Source organism: Trachemys scripta, chromosome 3 (assembly GCF_013100865.1).
Source record: "Trachemys scripta elegans isolate TJP31775 chromosome 3, CAS_Tse_1.0, whole genome shotgun sequence".
Lineage (NCBI taxonomy): Eukaryota > Metazoa > Chordata > Testudines > Emydidae > Trachemys > Trachemys scripta.
Window position 1 is genome coordinate 188132432 of NC_048300.1, and position 19348 is coordinate 188151779.

At 47.4% G+C, this 19348-nt stretch overlaps 1 protein-coding gene across 6 annotated transcripts in view; it reads left to right on the top strand.

Annotated features, from left to right (window-relative positions):
• ADGRF5 (adhesion G protein-coupled receptor F5) overlaps positions 1-19348 on the top strand; it is an 87581-nt gene that overhangs the window by 26129 nt on the left and 42104 nt on the right. For 5 of the 6 annotated variants that reach the window (XM_034766630.1, XM_034766631.1, XM_034766627.1 and 2 more), the window contains one exon: positions 16424-16553. In XM_034766630.1, the coding sequence (XP_034622521.1) occupies positions 16424-16553 (130 nt within the window). Of the gene's footprint in view, positions 1-7168; positions 7302-16423; positions 16554-19348 lie in introns of those variants that run through there. The other variant, XM_034766632.1, reaches the window with a different exon arrangement.

Consider the following 19348-nt stretch of genomic DNA (forward strand, 5'->3'; position numbering starts at 1 on the left):
TTAAGGTTCCTGCCAATCTGACCTTGGGGGGAAATTCGTTCAGACTGCTAGCAATCTGTCAGACCCTGAGTATGTGAGCAAGATGTACGAGCCAAGCATCTAAAAAGAGAATTCTCTGTACCACCACAGAGCACTGACCCACCCTGACCGGTGTTCCAGCTCCAGCTGGGGCAGCTCTGGTGCTTTAGATGGTGGTGAAAACAAATCCAGCCCAATTCCCCTCCTACCGTACCCCACACACATAGGTTGTTGAATTTCTTCCAGAAACTGCGTTAAAGTAAATGATATCTAATCTCCTCTTAAAACCTCCAAGTGATGATGACCCCACCTCCTTCCTGTTCAAATGTTTAATCGCTCTCACTGCTAGGAAACTGTGTCTTTATTTCAAGGTTGAATTTATTTAACTTCAGCTTCCAGCCACTGGCTCTTGTTATGCCTTTGTCAACAAGGTTGAGACGCTCTCCTCCTCTGCCACCCTACCCTGGCCCTGCTATCAGCTCTCTTTTCTATGTGTAAGGATCTACATACAGTGATCAAGTCACATCTCAGGCTTCTCATCGATGAGCTGAATGGCTTAAACTCCTTAAGCCTCACATGATAAGCCTTGTTTTCCAGCCTTCTGGTCATTATTGTGGCCCTCCTTTGAACTTTCTCTATTATTTCCACATCCTTCTTGAATTGTGGACACCAGGGCTGGACACACTATTTTCTTATCAATGGTATGTTCAGAGGCAAAGATCACTTCTCTACTTGGGTTACCTAGAGAGGTGGTGGAATCTCCTTCCTTAGAGGTTTTTAAGGTCAGGCTTGACAAAGCCCTGGCTGGGATGATGTAGTTGGGGATTAGGTCCTGCTTTGAGCAGGGGGTTGGACTAGATGACCTCCTGAAGTCCCTTCCAACCCTGATATTCTATGATTCTACTTGACAGTCCCCTTTCTGTACATCCAAGGATCGTATTAGCCTTTTTTGCCACAGCACTGCACTACAGCAGTGGTTCTCAAACTTTTGTACTGGTGACCCCTTTCACATAGCAAGCCTCTAAGTGCAACCCCCTTATAAATATATTAAAAAGTGTTTTTAATTTAACACCATTATAAATGCTGGAGGCAAAGCAGGGTTTGGGGTGGAGGCTGACAGCTCACGACCCCCCATGTAATAAGCTCATGACCCCCTGAGGGTCCCAACCCCCAGTTTGAGAACCCCTGCACTACAGGGCAGTGCAGGCAACTTTCATTACATTGACATAAAACTGGAATAACCGAGGCATAATCAGATCCCATGTGCTCATTTTCAAAAAGTCAGAGCAGAAAAGTGCGTCACAGCCTGTTTTTTACCCCCTGAATCCTTATCACCAAGTGGTTGAGCCAGGAATCCTTGATTAATATTTGTTTACATTATGTTGGTCTCACTGAGATGCGTTATCTAAAGTCAGTGCAATTTCCCCCACCTACCCTTACAGCAAACTCTCCCATGAATTATTGTTGTGCATGGGCGTGTGTTTCTTACAGTCATTGTGTTTTCTGTTTGAAATAAACATTGTCTGCTCACCAGTCATATTATAACCCTGTCAGAAGTCACGTTTTGGTCAATGAATAATAGCATGGAGGCAAAGCCAGTCCATATTGGCGGACAGGAAAGAACAGTGAACTGCAAAAGAAAATTCACACTTAAATTATGGCTTTAGGCTCCAGAAATCTGGTCTCTTAAAATAAATGCACAGTTGATGCTGTTAGATTTAAAGACCTTGGGCCAGATCCTAGTGTACCTCTGTCATGGAGTGTGGGGGAGTCAGGGTCCAGCACCACCCTCTTCCTGCGATTCACCGTGACTCTCAGCCAGCCAGTAAAATGGAAGGTTTATTAGATGACAGGAACACAGTCCCAAGCAGAGCTTGTAGGTACAACCAGGACCCCTCAGTCAGGTCCCTCTGGGGGGCAGGGAGCTTAGACCCCCAACCCTGGGGTTCCCTCCGTTTCCCCAGACCGCTCCAAACTGAAACTCCCTCCAGCCGTCTCACCCAGCCTTCCCCCAGCTCCTCCTCCACCCTTTGTCCAGTTTCCTGGGCAGAAGGTGTCACCTGGCCCCATCCTCCTCCTGGCTCAGGTTACAGGCTCAGCTATCGTCCCTCAAGTAAAGTCACACCCTGCTATCCCATCCCCCATGCAGACAGTCCCAGTAAAACTAGACGACATTCCCAGGTCAGTCTGCCCTGCTCCCTACTGCATCACAACCTCCACTGACACCAAATGAGCTATGCAGAATTGCGACCAGCTGTCAATCCGGTCCCTTGATCCAATGGCCAATTACAGCAAGTGCTTGGCGACTAACCGATGTTTCAGTTCACTGACAAGCCCAAAATTAAAAAAAAAAAGTTTTGGGGCAACCCCAAACCAACATTTTTAAAATTTTCAGTGAATCAAAAGCAGCACAAAAGTAAGGTTTCATTCATCCCAAAATGAAACATGTAATGTCAATTTCAGGCATTTTTAGCTTAAAAAAGAAAAGAAAAGAAAAGAAATTAAGGAGGAGGAAGTGATGCCCATGTGCTCTTTATACCCAAGAGCCTGAGGGTTAGGGCATTCAGCTGGGATGTGGGAGACACTCTGGGGCACAGACTTGAACGGGGATCTCACACATCCCACATGACTGTCCTAACCGCAGTGTTATTGACTATAAGAGGGACTCCACTCTTTTCTCCTCATTGCTTTTGTGGATGGTGCCTACTTCCCCTTATGACGTTAGCCTGGAAAATCAAAACATTTCATTTTAGAAACTTCAAAATGTGTCATTCTGATCATTCCAAAACTTTTGGTGTGTTGGTTTTCAACTAAGCCAATTTGCCCAACACGGCACCTGTGTGTGAAATGAAGCAATCAACCCAAATCAGCATTTCTAGGCAAGAGAAAAGCTTCAGCTGAAAATTTTTGCCCCTCTCAAGTCACAACCCTTTGTGTAGTAAGGGCCAGATTTTAAAGGTATTTAGGCGCCTTGTGTGATTTTTTTTTTATAGCACCTCGGTGTCTAACTCCTCTTGATTTCAATTTCTAGAAGAGTTAGGTACCGAGGCATTGTTGAACAACCTTGTAGATGCCTATCTGCATGTTTAGGTACCTCAATGCCTTTAAAAAGCTGGACTTAAGTCTCTAGCTTCTCCTAATTCCTCTCTCCCTGCTTTTCTTTCCTCTCAGGTGCTGGCACCATAGACTTTTCCCCATGCATGTCTGAGAGAAAATAGCTCAATAACTACCAGGGGCAATAAGCATGGCAGCCAATAGGCACTTAGATACATGGTGATGGGTATCTCAGAACATAAATGGACAATTGAAATCAGAACATTGGCCACTGTTTGCATAGCTGAGACTGCTGGCGTAGGCGCAGAATGCTGGCAATCCCTATTTAAGTTGATGGGAGATGAGGGCACTTGGCACTTGTAGGAATGAGCTCATACGTTCCCGGGCTACTCAGACAACACTAAAAACAACGAGGAGTCCTTGTGGCACCCTAGAGACTAACACATTTATTTGGGCATCAGCTTTCATGGGCTAAAACCCACTTCATCGGATGCATGGAGTGAAAAAAACAGTAAGCAGAATATATATTATAGCACATGAAAAGTTGGGTGTTGCCTTACCAAGTCGGGGGTCAGTGCTAACGAACCAATTCAAGTAAGGTGGAAGTGGCCTATTCTCAACAGTTGACAAGAAGGGGTGACTACCAAGGGAGGGAAAATTACTTTTGTAGTACTAATGAGGCCAATGAAATCAAGGTGGCCCATTTCCAACAGCTGACAAGAAGGTGTGAGTATCAGCAGAGGGAAAATTACTTTTTGTAGTGACCCATCCACTCCCAGTTTTTATTCAGGCCTAATTTGATGGTGTCCAGTTTGCAAATTAATTCCAGTTCTGCAGTTTCTTGTTGGAGTCTGTTTTTGGAGTTTTTTTGTTGAAGAATTGCCACTTTTAAGTTTGTTATTGAGTGTCCAGGGAGATTGAAGTGTTCTTGGTGAGGAATAAGGGGTGGGGTGGGTTAGTGGGCTACACCCTCGCTTTATTAGATTATGATGGTCCACTGTGGGGATGTGGGGTGTACGTGGAGGGGGTGCATGAAACAGTCACTCGCCATACAACCTCCGTGTAAGGGCCCATCACAATCACAGTTCTTGCATTCTTCTGGGTGCAAGGACTGCATGGAGAACTCCTGAGGGCATTCTGCGCCAAAAAAAATAAAATTCTGTGCACAATATTTTAAAATTCTGCAAAATTTTGCAAAGTTTATTTGTCAGATGAATGTGGAGGCTCCAGCATGGCACTGGGGAGCACAGGCCACTGGCTGTACAGAGGTGGGAGATCACTGTGCAGCTCCACCCCACCGGGACACGGAATCAGTGGTGAGGCTGCACCCAACCCTGACACAACACAAGGACTGGGCCTGCCCCAGAAATACCCCAGTGTTCTGCCCCTCTGTGCCAGATGCACCAGGCTCAGCAAGGCAGGATCCAAGTGTGGAGGGGCTTAGTGTAGGGGGTTCCGGGTGTAGGTTGAGCGGGTTCTGTGTGGGGCAATCGGGAAGCGGGCGGCTCAGTGGGGGATTCAGGTGTGTGAGGGGAATCTGGATGCACAGGGGCTTGTTGGGGGGGGTTCTGGGTGCAATGGTAATGGGACTCTGCCAGGGGGTCCAGGTGAAGGTGGTTGGGGCTCAGCAGGATGGGGTCTGGGGGGGGATAGAGCTCAGCAGGGGGGTCTGGATGTGGGGAGCTCAGTGTGGGGGCTCTGGTGTGGGGGGAGTGGGGCTCAGTGGGGTGGGGATTTAGGTGCAGTGGTTGGGGCTCGGTGGGCTCAGGATCTGGGTGTGGGTGGCTCGTCAGGGTGGTCCAGGTGCAGGGGGAGTGGGTCTTATCGGGGGGGGGGGTTTCTGAGTGTGGGGTGGTGGTGATGAGGCACAGTGGGAGGGTCTGAGTATGAGGGGGTCTGGATGCGTGGGGGTTGAGCTCCCTGTACAGGGATCCCTCCCCCTGAAGCTTAGGAGTGATGGGTGCAGGAAACACCGGGGTGGGGAAAGTTGCAGAGCTTCCTACAGCTGGGGGAGAAATCTGGGGGTGAGTCTGATCCGGTCCCGGATGCTATGCAGGGGAAGAGGAAGTCCTGTCCTCCCCAGCCCAGCCAGGACTAGCAGTTGAGTCTGGCACAGGGTAGGAGCCACCAGCCGGGTCTTCCCCAGTCCTGCCCCCTGCCCCATAGAGATTGACCTCTCTGCCGGCTGCCCTGGGCCCCCGAAACATACTGCTGGGGAGGGTCACATGACCGCTCTTGTGGCTTCCCTTTGTTTCCCCCTCAGAAAGTGGAGTGCCAAGCCCGGAGCCCATCCCCCATTCTGCCCCTTCCCCCACAGCCCCTCTCCGGTTCCAATCCCCGTTCTGCCCCCACTCGGCCTCTTTCCCCGAAGGCCCCGCCCCTTGCTCACTCCTTCCCCCTGCTCCGGTGCTGCGGCCTCAAGACCAGAAAAGCTCTGTGACCCCACCACAGCCCTGGGGCCGCGGCAGGGAGCACGAGCTCCTCCAATCCCAGAGGCATGGTTGGGGGAGATTTTTCCAGGGGCCCCAAATCCTCCACTGCCTCCCCTCCCGGTGGTATGAGGTTTGGGGAGTCTTAGCCTCTCTCAGCCTCCATTACGCACCACCCTTGGGGGCAAGCAATGGGGCCTCTCTCCCATATGTGGTACCCAAAGGTTCATGGGGAAAGCCATTCCCAATCTTACCCGTCTCTGGGCAACCACTTTGGCTGCCCTTCTAGACCAGTTCATTAACCTCCTCTGCCCCTGGCGACAGTGGCCATGCTGCAATTCACCCACCTGACCCTTCTGACTGGGCTCACAGAGCAGGCAGGGCAGGTTACTCTTGCTCCAGACAGTAAAACTGCCCCAGGTTTGCACAGTGGTGAAGGTAGGGGCTGTCAGCAGCACGGTGTTCCCAAATGCCATACTGAGCATTCGGTTCACTATTAATTCCCAACACCAGCAAACCGTGAAACTAACAAAGCTGGGCTAAACCACTCCACGCTCACTTGCTGGTATGTCGCAGCCCCAGCCTTTCATCGGTTCTTGCACCTTTTCAGTTTAAGCTCGCTAAGGCTGAGTGCCACTTTATCTGTGTTTGTGCAGCACCAAGCACAACCGATTGTAATCTTTGGCCCTGTGACCCTTACAGAAATGCTTACAAATAATACCAGCTGACTCAGAGACCAGGTTATCACCTATTGACTCATTAACAACCCTTCCTGTAGTGCATGAAATTTCTGTTGGCTTCCTTCATCCAAATAGTGACCCAGCCAGATCTGTCTGAAGTTGTAAAATCTGGCATGATTACAGCCTCCGGTTATGTGATTGTAATTTATGAATGAGGTGAGGAAAAAAGCACTTAGCAGTGTGATTAGGAGGCGTGACTGGCCACCAGCCCTGACATCGCCTGTTGAGTACGTACCCGATGCTTTGACATTGGATTTAATGGTGCAGTTTTTTCACAGGTGCTTATGAAGTCCAGTTACAAAGTTGCATTTTGTGTATACATTAGGCAGAGCTTTGTAAGCACCTGGCCGTCTGTTCCCTAAAAGCATGAGCCCCTGGGAAGGCTGGGGTCAGGCCATTGTTAAACATAGACTTTGCCGACAGTAGTGCATCGCAGCCTGCAATGATGCTGTGATGTATCATGTACCTGTAAATATTCCTGTTACACATGGGGCTGCTCGAACTCTGTGAATCATTGAAAAGCAACCAGCCTGCTGGCCTATCAGTGTAACTTTCATATTCTTTCCCCTTGGTGATTAAATCAAAGGCAGTAAATATCATTCCATTGCAATTTCATAAAGAAGAGCACCCCGGGGCAGCTGGCCAGCCCTCATTTTTGTCAGGTTAGTTACCACTTTCATGACACTTTGTTTAATCCAAACAAATACTATGAGTAATGCTGGCAGAACAAGTTAAGCCACTTGCTGGAGCAATGTGCAGAAAAGGGGCTGGAGACTTTGATCACATGTAGGGAAAAAATAATATACTTACTTGGTAAGAGGTATCAGGAAACGACGCCTTAAAATGCCTAGCATGTTGTCTACTGTAACAATGCCACTGAGGTTGCATTGAAAGGAGTCCCAGTCACAAACCCCAGCCATTCTCCATGCAGCAATGATAACCTGGCCAGTTCATTGAACATCCTGCATTGGGAGCAGGCAGACAGCTAGTGGAAGGGAGAAAGACTTTTAAGACGGCACGAGTTGAATTCAGGGAGCTTTCCTCAGGGAAAACTGGACAGGTAAAGCAGATTACACACCTGGGTTTCATTTACAGCCTTTTCATCTGAAAGAAACGTTAAGCTGGGTTTGTAAGAGGCACTTTAAAGACTCAGTGACACTTCTGACAAACTCTCAGAAGTTGGGAATGAAGAAGAGCGGCTCTCAGCTCATGGAAAGTCAAATTATCCTCTCCCAGCTAAGGTTGGTTCCCTGGTATATGTTTTCTAGGGTTATTTTGTATCCGCGAGCCAAATTTGTTTTCAGCCAGTGATTTGACAGCAAACTGTCAAATGCTGTAGTGCAGGACACAGAGCGGGAAGCAAAGTTGGGTCTTTCTTGCTTTCTTAGCTGTTGCAGCTTAGAGATGTGTGGATGAAAGAGTACAGACACCTTGCCAGCCAAGGCATCTGCATCAGCCTTGGAGTGAGGGCTGGTTGAATATTTCCCACTGAAACTTTTTTCAACCTAAAATTGGGGGTTTGCTCTAATGGGTGGAAACTGTCTGCTTTTCTTGAAAATGTTGAATGTGTTGTTGGATTATCAGTGTGTGGTTGCTGAAAATCAAAAACGAGCTCAGGTTTCTATCTCTGGGTTTTGCAGTGAACAGTTGAAATGTTCTGCTGGAAATTCTGACAGAAGCAACTTTTTGGTTTGGCAGAAATTTTCTTTAGGAAAATAAAATCACTTTCTGCCCAACTCTGTTAGGACTTTAGTTGCCCGCCTTCACAATGTGAGAAACGCAGAAAGAAAGTTTGTGAGAGAAAGTAGGAAGGACTAGGGAACTCAAAATTAAAGTGATTAGAGATTGTTTAAACCTTGTTTGAATTGCCTTTGGGGCAAGACTAAGCAGAGTTAGATCTAAACAACTCTGGGTGGGTCAGGGAATGTCTAGGGTAGGGGAAAGAAGAAAGAAAGAAATTACTGACGTTTACTATGTTCTCCCATCATGCTCTCAGTCTCCAAGGGTGTTAGTCTCTTTCACTATATTTGTCACGCTGACACAGTGGCTCAGAAATGTTTTATTACCTCTAGCCACTGTTTTTTTATAATGTACATATAAAACATGATTGCTGCTGAGATCACTTAAAAGCTACCTTGAAACACAAACCTACAGGGGACTTACCACAGACCCAACAGGCTGCTTGAGAGAGAAGCTTCATGCTCTGCAGAAATAATACTTTTGCGCTAAGTTTCATTTCATGCTATCCCAGCACAAAGGATCTGATGTGACAGGCGACTTTTGCTGTGATAACCAATAGTACAGGCCTGCACAACATACGGCCCGCGGGCCGCATGTGGCCCTTGTGGGCTCACTGTGCGGCCCACGGGGGGCGTGAGTAGGCAAGCGGCGGGGTGGGGCAATCCAACTGCTGGCTGGCCAGTGGGCAGGTGGGTGGGGTGGTGAAGAGGCCAGTGGCAGGCTGGGGAGTGAGGGTGAGCCAGCGGCAAGGGGCGGGAGAACCAGCAGAAGGTAAGAGGCCAGTGGCGGGCAGGCAGGTGAGCTGGCCGTGGGGTTGGGGGGCTGAGGAGGCGAGCGGGTGGGTAGTGGCGGGTAGGCCAGTGAGCTGGCGGCGGGGTTGGGGGGCTGAGGAGGCAAGCGGGCGGGCAGTGGCGGCGGGGCAGGTGAGCTGGTGGCGGGGGAGGTGGCCTGAGGAGGCGAGAGGCGAGTTGTGGCTGACCTGTTCCACTGATCTTGTCTCTCATAAAAATTGGTCCTTTTTGCTGCTTTTCTCTGGGCTGGGGGTGGTCCCAATGCTGCAAAGAGGGTGTTCCCAAAGGAAGGTGTTTGCTTCTAACCCCTGAGGCCCTCAGTATGTCTGCTCTTCTCTAGTCAGCCCACTTGACAAGTTTGATTGTCCTTGGTCTGGCTCCCATCCCCTCTCCAAGGGTTGCAGCTGTCTGGAGGTGCCTGCCTTCCACACCTTCCTCATTCACACCTCATTCATTCAACAGGGCAATTGATTACAAAGTGGGGGGAAGATCTTATTCTACTTCTAGCAAAAAGACATTTTTCTTTTACCTTAATTATACTACCTTAGGGGCCCGCTATAACATATTACCAAGGTTCAATACAAAGTCATATAAAAGTTATACAAAAATGCATAATGCAGAGATTTATCTACAACTGCATTGATTGACTGCTGTGTGCAGTAATATAGTGACCCCTGGGGCTTTGAATGAGGCTTTATACTTGGGGGGGGTTAGGGGGCAAGCGGCGAGTTGGAGGTGAGTGGGTGGGCAATGGTGGGGGGGCAGGTGAGCCGGCGGCGGGGGAGGGGGGCTAAGGAGGCGAGCGGGTGAGCAGTGGCAGGGGGGCAGGTGAGCCGGTGGCAGAGGGGGGTCTGAGGAGGCGAACGGGTGGGCAGTGGCGGGGGGGCAGGTGAGCCGGCGGCTGAGGAGGTGGGCAGGGGGGCAGTGGCGGGGGGTCCAGTGAGCCGGCGGCAGAGGAGGGGGCTGAGGAGGCGAGTGGCGAGTCATGGCTGACCTGTTCCACTGATCTTGTCTCTCATAAAAATTGGTGCTTTTTGCTGCTTTTCTCTGGGCTGGGGGTGGTCCCAATGCTGCAAAGAGGGTGTTCCCAAAGGAAGGTGATTGCTTCTAACCCCTGAGGCCCTCAGTATGTCTGCTCTTCTCTAGTCAGCCCACTTGACAAGTTTGATTGTCCTTGGTCTGGCTCCCATCCCCTCTCCAAGGGTTGCAGCTGTCTGGAGGTGCCTGCCTACCACGCTTTCCTCATTCACACCTCATTCATTCAACAAGGCAATTGATTACAAAGTGGGGGGAAGATCTTATTCTACTTCTAGCCAAAAAGACATTTTTCTTTTACCTTAATTATACTACCTTAGGGGCCCCAAGGTTCAATACAAAGTCATATAAAAGTTATACAAAAATGCATAATGCAGAGATTTATCTACAACTGCATTGATTGACTGCTGTGTGCAGTAATATAGTGACCCCTGGGGCTTTGAATGAGGCTTAATACTTGGGAGGGGATAAGGGGGCAAGTGACGAGTTGGAAGTGAGCGGGTGGGCAAGCGGCGGGTGGGCAAAGAGGCGAGCAGTGAGCCAACAGGGGTTCTACGGGCGGGCATGGGGGTTTCTGGAAGGGGAGGGAGGAGGTGAAAGGAGGCGAGTGGTGGGTGGGGGACTGACTAGGAGGAACGCAGCAAGCCAGCGGGGGGTTACGGGGTGAAGAGGGGTGTGATGGTGGGGCCGAGCAGGGGTTTGTGTGTGTTGTGTTTTTGGGGGCTGGGCGGCGCTGGAGTGTGTGTGTTTCAGCGGCGCTGGGGGGAGGTTCAGCGGGGCTGGGGGGGGGGTGGGTTCGGCCCTCAGTTGTTTTCTTTGGAGTAATATGGCCCTCGCTGCTTTACGAGTTGTGCAGGCCTGCAATAGTGCAATTAACTTGCTTGTATACCATTGCCTTAATTTTTGCTTAATTTCAGATTTGGTGTAATCCCAGGAAATTTAGATCTATTATTTATTAATGGCATGCTATATAACCATAATGTATCGGAAGGAAACATTATAATAGAGAATATCAAAACAATGCACTTGTTCAGCAGGAAAATAATCTTTCTTACTACACATTCACATGCAAACAAGAAAGCATATGACAGCTCTTTGCACCGTCCTGCTCTGAAACAAGATAAATTTAGAAACCTGTTTAGATATACTGTATAATTAAAATGTACACCTCACTGTTTACCTAATACATAAATAAATGTTTATGTTTGAGTGATAACACAATTAGTATCAGGGGGTAGCTGTGTTAGTCTGTATCCACAAAAACAACGAGGATTCCAGTGGCACCTTAAAGACTAACAGATTTATTTGGGCATAAGCTTTCGTGGGTAAAAAAAACATTTCAGATGCAACACAATTAGTGCATGTCTCCTTTGGCAAGCTACTAACTGCGCCTACTAAAGATACAGCTAATGGGACATTTGCTCTTAGTTATGTGGCTGCCCTGACGATGTATTTGGGGAAAGATTCTGACCCAGAGTGTTTGTAGTTGCACACAAGATTGTGAATGGAGGAACGGGGAATGCAAAATTTCACAAGGCACTGTTTATGCTCAGCGCGACCGCTATTTTTCATGATGATCAGTATTGGTTCATTGTTTCCTCACCCCATCTATTTATTTATCCACCTGTGGTTTGTTTCAACTGTAAGCTCTTCAGAGCACGGGATGTCTCTATGTTATATGTTTGCATATCGCATGGAGCCCTGACCTCTGGGTGCCACAACAATACAAATTATTAATTATTAGTAGTAGTACTAATAGTAGTAATAATAAATATGCTTCTCTTCTATGTTTTGTGGATGTATGAATGTGCCTACAGTTAACGGCATACATTTCCCCTATACTTCATAGACTTCAAAGAGTTTGGGCGTATGGATTCATAGAATTTGCATGAAGACTACAGAGAGTCTTTCATAAAGTACCATACAGCGTGCAAATGTTTCCATGTGAATTTGTCTGGCCTGCAGCCACAGTGTGTGATGGGCCTGGCAGTGGGATGGGAGAGTACAAGCACTTTCCTAACATTTCATGAAGTGAGGTTTGTTAGTCAGCGAGGGGCACTCTTCCCCTGGAATCAGCACTGAATGGAGAGGTCCTGGCTTGGTGTGAGGGATGCTGCTTTAAATACTGGTATCAGTGCACAGCATAAGGCACTGGGCTGTGCATTAATGATTTCCCTAGGGTCTGGAGAGAAGGATCCACTCAGGACATCAGCGTCTCGCCATCCATAGGACAGAATGGCAAGTGGGTCCATATAGTTGGGCATCACTGGCCCCACCTCTGTCTTACCAAAATAACTTCCTTATGAGCTGTTCCAGTGGAGTTACTCTGGATTTACACCAGTGTGACTGGCTCTCCTCCAACATCCATATCCTCTGTGCCTGCCCTCACACCGAGCATCTCAAGCAGAAATCCCATGACCAGCCTGACTTCCTACACTACAAATTCATTCTCTCCTCCTTCAGTTCTGCCGTCTTCCTAGCTAAACAAGTCCACTTTGCCACCTTAATCAGATCTCATGCCTGCAATCCCAGCTGCCTTTTTACCATCTTTGACTCACTCCTCAAACTCTCTGTTCCTCCTGCCTCCACTTTCTCTCCACACAGGATCTTGCCAATTTCTTCCAAGAGAAAATGGGCAAAATAGGACACGATCTCCCCCTCCCCTCACTTGCCCACCTTCCCCCTTTGCCTCCTACAACTCTTTCCTCCTTCTTCCCTGTCACAGACACAGAAGTTTCTTGGCTGCTCTCCTACTGTCCACGTGCCCCTGTGACCCCATCCCATCTCCTGGTCTCCCCCATGCCCATTTGCATCTGCTCCCATACTCTTTTCTGAACCTCTCACTCTCCCTTGGCTTTTCCCCTCCCCATACAAACATGCTGTAGTCCTCCCATCTTAATCCCTCTTGGCCCCCACTTGCCTCGCCAACCACTTCCTCATCTCCCTTCTATCTCTAAGCTCATGGACTGCACTACATACAATCACTGTCTGGAGTTCTCCTCCAGTTCCATCCTAGACCCTCTCTAATACAGCTTCTAACCCTAGCACTCCACTGAAACCGCTCTCACCAAAGGCTGTAATGACCTCTTCCTAGCTAAATCTCAGAACTAGTTCTCTACCCTCTTCCTCTTTGACCTGTCAGCCACTTCAACACAGGGGGCCATGGTCTTATTCTTGAAATCTTGTCCTCCTTTGGCTTTTGTGGCTCAGTCCTCTCCTGGTTCTCCTCTTACCTCTCTAATCGCTCCTTCAGCAAGTGCTTCAGAGAATCCTCCTCATCCCCCTCTCCAGCTTTCCTCAGGGCTCTGCCCTTGGTCCCTTATCTTCTCCATCTACAGCTTATCTCTGAGCAATGTCATCCACAAATACAAATTGACCTGCCCTCTGTGCTGACAACTCACAGATCTACATCTGTACTGCAGCCCTGTCTTCTTCTGTCCAAACTAAAGCCTCAGCCAGTCTCACTGACTTCTCCTTCTGGATGTCAGCTCAAGCTCAACATGGCTAAAAGAGAACTCGTAATCTTTCTCCCCAAACCCTCCCTCATCCTCCTTTCTCAAGCCCTTTGGACAGCATCACCATCCTGCCTGTCATTCGGGCCCATCACCTGGGGCCGCATCTTCCATTCAGATCTCTGTCATGATACCCAGGCTATGTCTAAATCTTTTTTCTGCATAACATCACCAAGATACAGCCTTTCCTATCCATCCACACAGCTCACTCTGTCCTCCAGGCTCTCGTCATCCGACACTGCAATTAGTGCCACATCCTTCCCTCTGGCCTTGACAAATGCAATCTTGCCCCCTCTCACATCCCCTCAGAAGGCTGCTTCAAGGATCATTGTAGCCTGACACTTCGACTGTGTCTCCCTTCTCTTTGCATCCTTCTGCTGGTTGGCCTGTTCTATTAGGTCAGACATAACCTACTTGACTTCACTTTCAGGGCACTGCCCTCACAGCCTATCCTTACCCTACCTACCATCTCTCATTTGCTATGGAAATGTCAGCTCCCACTGCCAATCGGCCCACAATGCCAATGTCCATTGCCCACTTATTAAATTATCAAACAAGTGCCTTCGTACTTGCTCCCACGCTGCCCTTCCCACCTGGGAGAGGCGCCCTGTAAAGGTCAGCAAAACGACCTCATTATCCACCCTCAATTTGCTCCTCAAAAATCTCTTTTGCCATGATGTTAACAATAGCTAGGCTGCTGGTGTGCAGAGACCACTGCCTGTCATGCTAACCAGTACTATCTCTTTGTTTCCTTGGGCTACCCTATCAGGCTCTGTCAAGGCTGTATCCCCACTTTGAACTTTAGGGTACAAATGTAGGGGCCTGCATGAAAACTTCTAAGCTTAACTACCAGCTTAGCCCTGGTCCGCTGCCACTATTTCCAATGGATTCCCTCCCTGGGAAGCCTTGAGAAACCTTTCACCAATTCCCTGGTGAATACAGATCCAAACCCCTTGAATCTTAAAACAAGGAGAAATTAACCATTCCCCCTCCTTCCTCCCACCAACTCCTGGTGAATACAGATCCAACCCCCTTGGATCTAAAACAAGGAAAAATCAATCAGGTTCTTAAAAAGAAGGCTTTTAATTAAAGAAAAAGGTAAAAATCATTTCTGTAAAATCAGTATGGAAATTAACCTTACAGGGTAATCAAACTTAAAGAGCTCAGAGGACCCCCCCTCTAGCCTCAGGTTCAAAGTACAGCAAACAGAGATAAAAACTCTAGTAAAAGGTACATTTACAAGTTGAGAAAACAAAGGAAAACTAAGATGCCTTGCCTGGCTATTTACTTACAAGTTTGAAATAGGAGAGACTTGTTTAGTAAGATGTGGAGAACCTGGATTGATGTCTGGTCCCTCTCAGTCCCGAGAACGAACACCCACCCAAAACAAAGAGCACAAACAAAATCCTTCCCCCCCCCCCCCCTCCAAGATTTGAAAGTATCTTGTCCCCTTATTGGTCCTTTAGGTCAGATGCCAGCCAGGTTACCTGAGCTTCTTAACCCTTTACAGGGAAAAGGATTTTGGAGTCTCTGGCCAGGAGGGATTTTATAGTACTGTACACAGGACAGCTGTTACCCCTCCCTTTATAGTTATGACAGGCTCTATGTATTCATTGTCTTCTTTCTTATACTTACATTGTAAGTCCTTTGGAGCAGGGACTGTCTTTTTGTGTGTGTTTGTACAGGACTTTGCACAATGGATCCCTGGTCCCTGACTGGGGTTCATAGGTACTACAGGAATGCAAATAGTAAATAACAACAACAAAAAGCAGAATTTGGCCCAATAGCTCCAAACTAGTTATGATTACACTGATTCTCCTCTTGCTTACTCCAATGTAGAGCAGGAGTAACGCCATTGAAGTCAGTGGCGTTACTATAGATGTATACTGGTGTAAGCAAGAAAATAAGCTGCTTATTTTTTTTCCCTTATGAAAAAGAGTCTTTAGAAGGAAACAAACATTTGTACAAAAAAAATTCCTCTACATTTTCCAATGTTTTGATTAAATGAACCCAACATACTTGGTGTTAGAAATCTGAAAAATTGCTGGGTTTTAATTTTTGTCTCTTCATTCACATCATGTCCCTTTTTACTGAGAATGAGTTTTGTTCCTGCCCCTCACAATGCCGTCCTTCTCTAGTTTACAAATGTGTATCCCCGTGGATGGCTTCTCCAGGAAAGCAGGCTCATTTCCTCCTTTTCTAGGAAGAAGATCCGGAAACATACCGCGTTGAAAGTGGTGCATTGGCCTTACGTTCATCCTTTACATAGAGGTGAATATAAACACTAGCTTGAAGCTGAGACCTTTTAGAAACTCTTCACTGTTCCTGAACATTATTGTTGTTGTTAGCGTAATGCCTAGAGGCCCCATTATGCTAGGTGCTGTACACACACACAGTAAGAAACAGTCTCTGCCCTGAAGAACTTACAGTCTAAATAAACAAGACAAAGAGTGGGAGATGAAACAGAAGCAAAACAAGAGGTGAGGTGATGCAGACAAGGGTGCACAGCAGAGTCAGGAATAGAACCCAGAAGTCCTGAGTCCCACTCAACTTCCCTAGCCACAAGACTAGTTGAGTCTCAACAAGTTAGTAACTGCAATGCTGGTCATGAGAATGGCACTCATAGCACATTGCTGGTAAAAACCAGACGCTCCGTCTTGTCCTGGGACTGAAACCTCTCTGGGGCAGGGACCATTTTTTCTTTATCCATTGTGGACAACATCTGCCAATCCCTGAATGGCACGTCCATGTGCTCCCCAGTATGTATAACAACAGTGAAAGGAATCCCTTTCTCTCCCTTGGCAGGTAGCAGAGCTGACACATTTCAGGGAGAAGTACTACAAGCACAAAAAAAGCCAGGGAGCCTTTTAGGGCCAGGATACCCTGGGAAAGGGAGTTGAAGGACAAAGTCATGTGGTAGGAAAGAAAAAAGGAAGTACATTATATAAATAAATATTTCCCCCTCGCTGTGGCTTGTTGCTCACCTAGCACTACAGTGCCCATAATTTGATTGAAAATAGTGCTTTTCAATGGGGTTTATTAGTGATTTTCACTATATAAATCAATAGAAAAATTCCTAACCTTTTGCTGTATTTTTCATTCAGGTTCTGCAATAAAATATTGGGTGAAATGCCATCCCTGGGCATTACAGTCTTCTGCTTCCTACTTCTAATTGTCACCACATCTACCCATGCTTCGATGGAAGTTAATTTTGACCCATTCGTCCATCTCTCAGTAAGCAACCTTCAACTTTTATGATGGTTTTCAGTTGGTTTATAACAACGCCTAACTCTGCGATGACCAGATGTCCCGATTTTATAGGGACAGTCCCGATTTTTGAGTCTTTTTCTTATATAGGCTCCTATTACTCCCCACCCCGTCCCGATTTTTCACATTTGCTGTCTGGTCACCCTACCTAACTCTTATATCGCACTTTTCCTTCCATCAGCCTCAAAGGAGATCAGTGTCATTATGACTTGCCCAAGGTCAGCCAGGAGACCTAGGATCTGAACATAGGTCTCCTATTGTGGGATTTGTACCCTGTCCACTGGGTCAAATGAGAACAACTTGAGGAGCTGCTGGATTTTGCAATGTAGCCATCCTTTATAAATGCATAGACAGCTAAATGTCCTGCTCCACTGACTGCAGAAATAACCCACGGCGACCAGTAAGTGTAGCCCCAACTCAACGCATTCAGCATAAACTGAGCAAGATGTCACATTTCCTACCTTCTTACCATGTTAGGCTATCGGCGGCTTAGCTAGTTTGGTTTAAATACTCACCCCGTGAGCTATGCTTGGGTGGGACTGGTTGAATCACAGAAACCCCCTGGGAGCTGCCACCCAATGTGCCAAGACTACTTCTACCCCTGCTTTCCCTGCCAGCTCGGGACCCCAGCACCTTGCTGAGCCAGACACTCCCATCTGCTCCAACAAAGACCCAGGGTCTGAATTACCTGCCCCAAAGCTGCAGGTTTACCTGAAAGCAGCTAACAGAAGTGTTCCTGTCTTTAACACTCAGATGCCCAACTCCCAATGGGGTCTAAACCCAAATAAATCCATTTTATCCTGTGTAAAGCTTATACCGGGTAAACTCATAAATTGTTCGCCCTCTATAACAGTGATAGAGAGATATACACAGCTGTTTGCTCCCCCAGGTATTAATACATACTCTGAGGTAATTAATAAGTAAAAAGTGATTTTATTAAATACAGACAGTCGGATTTAAGTGGTTCCAAGTAGTAACAGACAGAACAAATTAAGTCACCAAGCAAAATAAAATAAAACGCGCAAATCTATGTTTAATCAAGCTAAATACAGATAATCTCACCCTTAGAGATGCTTCAGTACATTTTTTTCTCAGACTGGACACCTTCTAGGCCTGGGCACAATTCTTTCCCCTGGCACAGCTCTTGTTCCAGCTCAGGTGGTAGCTAGGGAATTCTTCATGATGGCTCCTCCACTTTGTTCTGTTCTACCCCTCTATATATCTTTTGCATAAGGCGGGAATCCTTTGTCCCTCTCTGGGTTTCCACCCCCTCCTTCTCAATGGAAAGACACCAGGTTAAAGATGGATTCCAGGTCTGGTGATATGATCACATGTCACTGCAAGACTTCATTGCCCACTTGCCAGCACACAGATATGCAGGAAAACTTACAAGTAAACCACAGCCATCTGCAGACAAATGTCCTGGTTAATGGGAGTCATCAAGATTCCAAACCACCATTAATGGCCCACACTTTGCATAATTACAATAGGCCCTCAGGGTTATATTTCATATTTCTAGTTTCAGATACAAGAGTGGTACATTTATACAAATAGAATAATCACACTCAGTAGATTATAAGCTTTGTAATCATACCTTACAAGAGACCTTTTGCATGAAGCATATTCCAGTTACATTATATTCACTCATTAGCATATTTTTATAAAACCATATAGACTGCAACGTCACAGTGTGGACAAAAATCCAGCTCCCGGTACCCTGAAAGCAGGCGCTGGGGCAATCTCTGGACAAAAGCGTCAGCTGCTATGATAATGGCGTCTCCTGTTTAAAACAGAGCTGGGACTCAGATCTAGGTTCAATTTTCACCTCTTCCATCGTCTTCCTGTGCAAAATGTCTTTTCGCTGTGCCTCATTTCCCACCTGGCAAATAGGGGTAATATTTATTATGGCAGCACCTGCAGGCCCCCAGTGTGCTAGGTGCGGGACATACACGTGGTAGCAGGCAGTCCCCGCCCCGAAGGGCTTGCAGTCTAAATAGACAAGACAAAGGGAGGGTGGAGAAACAGCGAAGTGAAATGACTTGCCCCCCAGGTACCACAACTGGTCAGTGTAGGGAGAAGGACTATAACCCATGTCTGCCAACTCCCAGTCCAGTATGCTAATGATTAGACCACATAATACTTCTTTTTTTTGGCTGTAAGCTCTTTAAAGATGCTGCCTCTTGCTCTCTGTGTGTATCTAGAGGGCCTAGAACAATGGGATCCTGATTTTCATTGGGGCCTCAATGTACAACTGCACTAGAAATAAATAATAAGATGAAGATAGCCCGCAGGGCGAAGTGGTTGTGGCCTGTTGTGACCCCACTGTAGGGTTCTTGGGCAATAGACCTCCCACACACATACACACTCCGCAGCACACATTCTTGTGCAGTTCCTCATCATGGAGCACGATTCAGCACCACACACAGGGCACAGAAGCTCCTTGTGTCGGGCCGTAACTTCCAGATCTTCTACGTGCAATGGGCACCTGGCATTCCCACTGTGTTTCAGAGTGTGAGTGCCTATAGAGTGGATTTGTTCTTCACCGGAGCAGGTTTAAGGAGAGAGAGACCTCTCCAACCCCTTTGCACCACTGAGATGGACTTTGCACTAGTACTGAATACAATGGAGCAGAGAGGAACCTAGAGAGGAACAAGATGGAGGAGGGGCCAATGGCTAGAACCAGTGTTTGGGAATCTTTGCATAGAGCGGTTATCATAGACAGCTGTTGGTGGACTGGGTTGGGGCATCAATTTTCTCCCCCT